The sequence below is a fragment of the Athene cunicularia genome (genome assembly GCF_003259725.1).
Source record: "Athene cunicularia isolate RWA chromosome 21 unlocalized genomic scaffold, athCun1 chr21_part1, whole genome shotgun sequence".
NCBI lineage: Eukaryota > Metazoa > Chordata > Aves > Strigiformes > Strigidae > Athene > Athene cunicularia.
Window position 1 is genome coordinate 3,284,237 of NW_020799127.1, and position 9,843 is coordinate 3,294,079.

The window sequence follows — 9,843 nt, forward strand, 5'->3', positions numbered from 1 at the left end:
GCTTTGCAGTGGGCTGTGCACCAAAGGAGGATGCAGCTGGAGGTAGCCCAGCAGAGATATGCCTCGGCTCTGCTAGCTGTCAGCTTCCGCAGGGTGAGGATGGGCTGGGGACAGTGGAAACAGTCCCATGAGTTTTCTGTTGTGCAGTCAGAGAAGGCAGAAATCCTGTTTGGATAGAGAGGAGGAAGGGAGTGCCCTGTGTGAAATTGAGTGATGTGAACCCTGATGCTGATACTCTGCCTGCAGTTTGTTCTAATCATGTGGGTTTTCCTTCAGTGGAAGGACGCTGTAGCAAAATGGAGCAAGAAGCAAGCTTCACAGCCTAAGCCATATTCCTGTACCCAAAGTTCATCAGTCGGGTTTCTTGGAGTGGGAAGATTAGCAACTATGACAACTTCAGCTCAGCACCAGTTTACAGTAGGATACTCAAAGGAAGCAGAGCAGGCTCGCAGGTAGGTTGAGATTATTCTGCTATCTTGGACAAGTGGAAGTTTACAAGCAGTACCCTCTACTTAGTCTGAGTAAAGCTTAGACTAAAAGCCATCCATCAAAGCCCTGTAGACCTTCCCCCATAATGACTCTCCTGAACTGCCTGACTACAATCCCAAATCCCCAGGAATACCTACATTTTCAAATGAGACATAGGTGACCAGTGTAACTTTTTCTAACACAGAAAAACTGTGTTCATTTTATAGTTTTCTTAGAAAAATGTAACATTTCAAATTCTGTTAAAATAGGCAGCTGAAGACAAAAGGACATTCCAAGGCACAGAGTATCTATAAGCTACATTCAACAGGCAGTTTAAGTATGCTGAAGGACATTCAACTTGCATAAAAGCCTCAGTGAATAAAACCCAAGACTAGATACTGAGAGCATGAGCAGCTCCCTGGCCGAGTAAGAGCATTTTATATCAACCCCAGCTTCGGGCAAACCACCACAGCCAGCATAGGGAGTTACAGTCATAAATCTTAGTTAAATAACACCAAAACCAGCCCTCAGGAACTCCCACATGTTTCCTGGAAATGTATCTGCATAAAAAGCAGGCTAAACTGTATTGTTTAGGGGCAGTCCATAAGCCTTTTAAAGATACCTTGTCCAGGAATATTTTGAACAATTCCCTTACTTAGAACAGAGAGGATGCAGAATACAAGACTTGGAAGGCTGCAGAAGCTGCATCCACTCATACAGAGGAAGGATTTAGGGGGAGGGAGGAAAGGAGAATACCAGGATTACAAAGAGTCACAGTGTTCAACATGACATCTCTGAGATCTTCTGGACTTACTGCAGGAACCCATCTTCAGGGAGGCAAAGAAATGTAAAATCAGATTGTCTCCTGTTTGCTCAGTAGCAGGTCTTGCTCTGTCAGCACGGACGTGGGAAATGCAGAGGGTCAGAGGGGGCAAGGGAAGCATCTGTTCTCCCCCCTGTGCAGAGGGCCTCAGTACGGCGGCTGGGATGTCTTGCTTGAGTCAGGCCACTGTGGAGGGGCATCCTGCTGATCAATTGACTCATAGGTGCTGCGATCCCGGCCTGCACGGGTGACACCTGAATGGAGATGGAAAAGAACAATCTTGGGAAAAAAAACAGAAGCACGAGAACTGAATCCTCTAGAAGAAACCAACAGCTCAGGAGCACGCCACATCAGCTGCTCTACCCCAGCACCCGTGTTCTGTGTTCATCACTACACAGGCAGGAGGTAAGAAAACTCATCCTTCCAACAAAGGCAAAATAACTAACATGCATTTGAACGTGCCTCTTCATTCTCCAAGCACTGCTCTCTTAGTAGCCACATGGCTGTGTGGAAACCAAGACCCACAATACTACACAGCAGTGTAACAGGCTCCTGTAATAGTATATTTCAGCAAGATCAAGTTTGAGATGAACAGATGAAAACAGAAGCAGCAGGAACTATGGCTAGCTGACAGCACAGATTTAAAAGCATGATTCATCCATGAACCACTTTTTCCAACAACACAGCTATGTCTCAAGCGTGCCACACCATGGCACTAAATTTGAATCCAGCAGTGATCCCAATTGCACTATGAACAATTTTCCTGTGGTACAAGACTGGTACAAAATCGTATTACTGTCCAGGGGATGAGCAGGGAAAGAAGACAGACAGAGAATGTGCATGGACAGCTATAGGCCAGATACCTGCCACGGCTAGAAAGCAATCTGAAGCAAAGGTGAGCCCCAAACCATACCAGAGGCTTTTTTTATGCAGCAAGGATGCTGCCAAGCAACAAAAAGGGATTTTGTTTGCAAAGAAGATGAGACAGAGATCACCATGAAAAATGCAACACTATTAGGTTCAAAAGGAAAATGCCAGATAGCAGGAAAATGAGAGAGGAAATTTGTCAACCACAATTCAACACAAAACAACAGCACAGCGTGTGCTGAAAAATCTTGTGAGAAAGTTCAGGAGAGGATATGAAACTGCAAAGTGTCTGAATTCCAACCTGTGCCTGAGAGGACAGTCTCAGACAGTGTCATGCCTGGGATAATATGATTGAAAAGTGTCAAGTGTTGGGATAATGCGGTTGAAAAAGGGGACTGCTCCCAAATTCCCAGCAAAGGGATGAACTCCTCAATGATACCTACACTTTCCATGGTATACAAATGTGAAATCCCAGTTACAAGCATGGTAAGCAGCTAATGAAACTTGGCACAAACACAGCCCACAGCAAGGCACTGCAGTGGACTCACAGGCTTTCTGACCCAGTTGAGACATATCTGTTTGACATTTGCACAAGCAGCTGGTGGAGAAGACATCCACCTTCCACTAGCAGATATGCAAATAGCATACAGCACCCCAAGCCATGGTTTCCTTCCGTGGCCTCTCCTCTGAACATATCCATCTCTTTTCACAGGAAGCGTTACCTTCTTTGCTACCATCAAAGCAGCATCAGTGTCAGCTTTCAAACACAGTAATGCAGTTATACCATCCTTTGTCCTGCACAGCCTTCTTAGGAAGGCAAAAGAGATAACTGTGCCAGGCTGCTGCTTTTGCCAGGGTGAACTCTTAACACAGCAAACAATCCTTGGCAGCTGCCCTGGCATGAACTAGCACCAGGCAAAGCAGCTGACTGAGACCCAGAACATCCAGTCACAGCCCTTTCTCTCTGGAAGGCTGCCACATTATCACTTAGCAAGTACAACCAGGAGACAAATTAGTGCCTCCAGGCGGAGTCCCACAACGTAAACATCAGTCCCATTTTCCAGGTGAGGAAATGGAGGTCCAAAGCAATCAAAATAGGTAGGACATGTAAGGCCCAGAGAAAGCATGGAGTTAGAAATCCAGCCTCTTTCCCTCTCATGCATAATTCAGCTAGAGGGGATGCTGTTTCTACTTTCCCCCAGAAGGAAAAGAAAGGGTTGACAAAGAGAGAAGGACACCCAAAGGCTTCCAACAAGCACACACAAATGCAGGAGGAGGAGGAGAGGAAAAGCTTCTCAGTTATACTGCATAAGAGAGACAGCAGTGTTATCAGTACCATTGCGGGCAAAATGGCTGTCAGACGAGGACTCCAGGTCTGCAAGGGAAGAGAGGAAGAACGTAAATTTAAGGCCTAAGACACACCAGAACCACAAAATGGAAGAATGCACATGAGCGAGAGAGAGCGAGCAACCCACACCCCCCTGGAAAGAGGGTCTGAATCCAGCTGCACAGAGCTCAGGCTGAAGGGTCCCAAGTGCAAGGCGGTCTCCCTAACACCCGGGGAGGTGGCCCACACTGTCATGGAGGCAGAGGAAACATCCTACCTATGTTAAAGGTGTACTCTCCTCCACGCTCCCGATACATTCGATACACCAAATAGCAGGACACAGGTTTGAGGAGGAGGCTGAAGATGGCCATGCCTATACTGAAACGCTTTGCATCAGTGAGATAGTTGTTTGGAGGGTAGAAGACAGAGATATGAATGATGTCTGTGAGGACTGTGAGCAGCAGGCCAGTCAGGAACTGGAAACAAAGAGAGAACAGGACATGAACTGAATAGGGGATTAACCACTAGAAGTAACAGGCAGTTACAGCCGGTATTTCCTGCGAGATCTGTGTTCACACAATCATGCCTTCACCCCAGTATCACACATTGCTAACCCTTGACATTGCCCCGCATAGACAGAGATTCACAGATGAATGATCCTGTATTTCATGCATTTTCTTCACATCTGTCAGACACCTTCTCATGATATGATCCAGGATTGTTTGGTTTTGCTTGACAATCTCTTTAAAATTCAGAAAAGGGTTTTATTAAAGCCCCTCCAACTCAAGCATATTAAATGCTTTGAGCCCTCCTCTTTACACACACCTGCTGTCACAACAGCAGGTAAAAAAAAAAAAAAAAAAAAAAAAGTAAGAATCAAGTATGCCTCACCTCTGAGAAACAAAATAAGTAATAGTGAATGCTTCTCACCATGGTTTACAGTGCTTAGAGATTCATATGCCCTCTTAAAAAAAGGCAAAACAAAACAACCCAAACTGGGAATTTGACTTGTTCACTGCTATATTGGGAACAGCTGAAAATGATCACTGCCTCAAAGAAGCTGTCTCTGCCCTCCACCCTCTCCCTGAAGCAGCCTGGTGGAGGCAGATACCCTCACACTCACCATCATGATGGCATCAAGGGAATCTCGCTGTACAATGGCCCAGATCCCCACTGCAAGGACACTGAAATTTCCCCAGGCATAGGAGGCTGGAAACATATAATTCATGCATCCCCTGCCAAACAAGACAAAAAAAAAAAACCCAGCCCACATTCACAGTAAGTCTGCAACAGTTTGCATTCATCCCTCTTCCCATACAAACACCTTACTCAGATTTAGGATCTTCTTGTACACAGACAGGCACAAACAGGGAATTCTGATTCCCTGAGAATGTCCCACTCCTAGTTTGAAGGAATACCCTCTTCTCACCCAGATCAGGCCAGTTACCAATCACTCACCACACCGTAAGCAGCCAGTGTACCAGAATGATGGCCTATGAAAAAAAAACAGAGAGGAAGGCAGGTCAGCAAGTTGGGAAAACTCTGGAAGGATCAACATGAAATGACACCACCTTGTTTCTGAGGGACAGGTGGAAGAGTGCCCTGCACTCATGAACCTGTGCAGAAAGCTGGCGTAGCAACTGGGACAGTAAAGACACAAAAACATTTTTCTCTGCTTCTGTTGCTGAGTATTTCCTGTGGTGCTACACTGCAGTCATTCATTATTGTTGTCATCTCTGTCAGCAGCTGATTCAAGGCCCACTTAGTCCTTTCTAAATGGGTTATTGATTTTGGAACTCCAGAAGAGTTCGTACAGAAAGCTGGGCAACCTGATTCACACTATGCTAGCACAGTTTATACATGACCAATCTGGAAGTCCATGGATACTCATGCCTGCAGCTCCCAGCAATTTCACCTCAGTCCTCAGTAAATCCTCCTTTTACCTCCTTCCAGTCTGTTCAGAGCAGAGGTTCAACCTCACTGCAATATTACAGACTTGAAGGCACCTTCTAGGAACCTGAAACCCTGATCGCACCCTAGTACAGAGCCCTCTTCACTCCCAGTGAAGCCACCAGGGCCAAAATGCTGGAAGTGCCTGAAGTAGCCACATAAGGATGCTATCACAGATTCTTTACTTTGCAAATGTCCTTAATGATCCCGATCCTTGTGCTCAAGGGGACAAATCCAAGAGGGAGCATCTTACTGTAACAAGTGACACAAGGATTCTCTTCACCAGCACTTGACATTTCTGTAACCAAGGAGACATACTCATACATGTTTATTAAGACAGCAAATGGGAACATGAATATACCATTTCAGTCTTTTTCTGTACCTATATCCACGTGCTCACTCACTTTTGAGCCTGCTGGCCCAACTCAACAAAGGGAGATCACTCATATTCACTCTCTAGCATTTGTGAAAACAAGAATACGGAAGACACGCTCTACTAACAGCCTCATAAAGAAAGGCTGAAGCCTGGATATATCAGAAGATCCATGGGAAGAAGGCATTATTCCATTTTTTCTAGCTGTGAGAAAGGCTGCTGCGGGCATTTATACTAACCTCAATACAAAAAAAAAAAACAAACAACACCAAAGCACCACCAAAACCCCCCCTGAGGCACACTCCCCCCACATACAAAAAAAAAAAAAAAAAGGAAATTGGGAAATGAGTAAGTAGCAAAAAGCTAAATTACTCGGTAGGCACAGGAAAACTGTATGCACACAGGAGCATTAAGACACTAAAAAAAAAAATTAAGATCTACTGACATCCCGCTACATTCACTGACTTAAAACATCTATCCATGCTCTAACTTAATACAAAACTAGTTGCTGGAGGAGAGAGTTAATAACCAAGCTGTGAACACGAGTGAAGCGCAGCCAGGAAATCAACAGGAGTGACACGTCTGCTGGGGCTCGTACTGCTCTGCTGAGATACCACAATGTAGATAGATGTCTTATCGTAAGACAGAGCTCTTGCTTCATTGCAGTACCCTAGCACATCTGCTGAGTATTCACCCTGAGTAGCCTAGACTTTGTCATAACTTCAAACACTGCTTAAACAGATTTTTATTAATGATTTTTTTTTAATTGTTCATGAAAGCCTACAAAATGCTTCACCACCCTCCCTCACTTTCCCTTCTCCCAAATTGTACCACAGAGACCAGGCAGAAACTGCTAATCAGTAAAATACAAGATGTTCTCGGGTAAGAATGGAGACATGCAAATAGCATTTACTCAAGAGACTACCACAACATCAGGGAAATTCTTAATTAGGTAGGATTTAATTGCATGTTACATACCCGCAAGACCCCTCAAGGCTCACCAGTTAACATAATTAGGCAGGGTGGGTTGGGTTTTTTTAAGATGTCTAGATCAATATTGCAGTTATTAAATTATGAAGCATGCTTAGTCATCAGCATAAAGTCAGGCAAACTAGGGCTGATAGCATGAGGGACTGCTGGAATAAAAACAGGGCATTCCCTTCCTGGTTATTAGTCCAATTTACCTGACAGTTCTTCAGGGCACTATGGAATTAGCTGGTGGTCATGGTATGTTTTAACATAGAAAATGTAGTGTTAATGAAAAACATTCTTTAAACCTATAGGCACTATGTGAGATTAGATAATTTTCAGGCAGTCTCCTGATGAGACAGCAGAATTTAATTTTTTTTCCATCTGTTCAAGGACTTAAGTCTGTACCTAAGAAAGGCATACAATTCTTCTTTTGAGAAAATAACCCCTAACACTTGAACTAGTGCTGAGAGCTGAAAATAACAAAGGTGAGACCTTTGTCCCCATCTTTTCTGTGCAGATGGATGACCAAGTGATTAAAAGCATCCCATCAGAAATTGGGGAGAGCTAAAGGAAATTCCTAGCTCCTCTGCAAATCCCAGCATGTAATTGAACTAGTTGCCAAGCATAGAAAGAGCCCGGGTCTGCATGGGTTAGTTGGGAAACTTATTTCTAACAGGAACTCACTCCATTAAACATGCTTCAGCACAGAACCTAGCATAAGGTTGAATTTTGACTAAGTTAAAAATTACATGGTTCCAAATTACAATTATTTTCTTGGAGTAGCCATTTGTGAGCGAGTCAGCTGTGAGGATGCTCCTCATTGTTTTAACAGTGATGATAATAAGAGTGGTTAGGCAGTAGAACAGGCTATCCAATGAGGTTGTCGTGGCTCTATCCTTAGAGATTTTTAAAAGTCAGCCGAATATTGAGTTGAGCAATTTGATCTAACTTTGAAAGCTTTGCTTTGAGCAGGAAGTTGGACTAGATGACATACGGAGGTCTCTTTTAATCTAACCTGTTCTATGATTCTGTGACCTAGCACAGAATAGCCAAGCACAAAACCTATGTTTCTAGGCACATGGATTGTAGGGCATTGTCCAGGTTTGATCAAAGTCAAAACTCTGTATTTCAAGGATCTGCATAGTTATTGCAATAATCCTAGGTGTCAAGCATTCACTGCAAAAATACGGCTATGCTGCTTCCCACATGCTTTGCTGAGCGTTACTATTAGAACAGAGCCGGTAAGATGTTGTTCCATGAGCATGTTCCTCATCAACTGCAGGGCAAAGCCTGCTACGTTAATTTTATAGCTCTGCAAGTAGCTTAAAGAGAGACCTCAGGGCTAAGGCATTTCTGTGTTTTGGCACAAACACAGCTCAGTCATGCAGTTTTCTTGGAGCTACTTCTATCATGAGGCTCATCTTTTTAATCTCACAGAAACTGTAAGCAGATCATGCCAATGAATAGCAGTAGTGTGTGTTATTTCCAGTCCCTTTCTCAGTAAGAATCTTTCCCACCTTTGTGATATGTTCCAGGCAGGCAGGCCCTAATTCAGGAACAGTACAAAGGCGCAGGTACAATTATTAACTCCCCAGCTCTTCAGCCCCAGAGTAGTACCGGCAGACTTGACAACAAGGAATTTAATGCTGAAAACAGTTTGCCCAGGACAAACTCACTCTTATCTAGGAAGAGATTTGGGAATGGTTGTCTGAAACCAGAGAAGAAAAGCAACTTTTTAGTTGCACTGTCAGGGTGACTCATTCATTCCAGAAGTCTTGCGTTTTTCAGCTCCCCTGTATCTCCACCTCCCATGGCAGAACACGCATTTCATGATGGCAAACTTTTTAATTAAATGTCCTTATTTTTTATGGTTGTTTTAGCATGGGAAACAAACCAAATCAAATCAAGTTAAAAAACAAAGCAGAAGGCAAGAGCTTTTAATCTTCCTAGTGCCCTTGGAATCACACAATAATCCAAACTTGTCAGAGCAAAGTATTAGCTAGTTTCCAGAATGTAATACAATCACATGCCAGGCCTTGAAAAATTCATTTGCTTACTTGCCTCTAACAAGGGAAGTTGCTTTTCTTGGTGAACTAGTAAGAGGAGGAAACATGATTATATGAATACCAAGCTTTTATTCAGCAGATGCATGAATGCTTTCATGTACAAAGTTGAATTCATAACGGCAACTGAAATAATACTATCCTCCCACCTAACCTGTAGGCAGCCTGCTCTAAAGCCACTTCTCACAGCTTTATGAATCAAAAGCAGAAAAAAACCTGACGCGATCAGTGATGCGTTCATTCTCTTGGCAAAGTTTTAACCAAGGGAAGCACCTGAAACTTGCCATACACAAACAAGATCTACAGAGTAGTGAAGCTGAAAACACACACACCCCTAGAAATCTCAGGGCTCTGAAAATACATTAAAAAAAAAAAAAAAAAAAAAAACCAGGCAAGGTTTCAATATCAAACACCAACATCAAAAGCAAAAATGTGATTTGAGCATCCACCAACTTCCCAGAAGGATCAGCTTCTTCCCAAAGTGAAAAGTGTAACTGTTATAAGTCAGCTACTTCCCATTTCTCTGGTTACCAGATAGTCACCGAAATTTTCAAACTGTCCCCAACTGAAGCCTGCCCCCTCCCCCCCAACAGAGAAGCAATTTCAATTATCTACTGGATGATAACCCCAAAGTAAGTAGGATCATCTTTCTAAGCTATTTTGCTTGACAAGCAAAAACTCTGCCTCCTCATGATCTTGTGTAGTGTTTATCCTGGATTAGCTCCGGTCAGCTGAGCTGCAAACCTCCATGGACACAAGTTAAAGACCAGCCGCTGTCCCAACCCAGTTCTTGGCCACTTCAGCAACTTCCCTAAACGAAGCAGGAGAGAACCCTGGAGTCCCTGCCTTCGTGACCAAGAGCTGCTGCAACGCTCGCCCCTGGGATGGAGAAGGTTTAGCAACACCACCCGCTGCTCCTCCTCCGAGGCCTCCACGTCTCCTGCCCAGCGCACAGCCGGCCGGCGTGCGAGGAGCGGGGCCCCCCCTCACCCCCCACCCC

General features: G+C 44.1%; 1 protein-coding gene across 1 annotated transcript; it reads right to left on the reverse strand.

Annotated features, from left to right (window-relative positions):
- Nucleotides 1-527: 527 nt before the first annotated feature.
- On the reverse strand, nucleotides 528-4,977 carry AGTRAP (angiotensin II receptor associated protein). The gene is made up of 5 exons (XM_026862579.1): nucleotides 4,944-4,977; nucleotides 4,609-4,720; nucleotides 3,763-3,961; nucleotides 3,495-3,533; nucleotides 528-1,545 (listed from the first exon to the last, which is right to left on the reverse strand). The coding sequence occupies exons 2-5, from the start codon at nucleotides 4,711-4,713 to the stop codon at nucleotides 1,439-1,441; spliced, it is 450 nt and encodes a 149-aa protein (XP_026718380.1). The 5' UTR covers nucleotides 4,714-4,720; nucleotides 4,944-4,977; the 3' UTR covers nucleotides 528-1,438.
- Nucleotides 4,978-9,843: the final 4,866 nt, after the last annotated feature.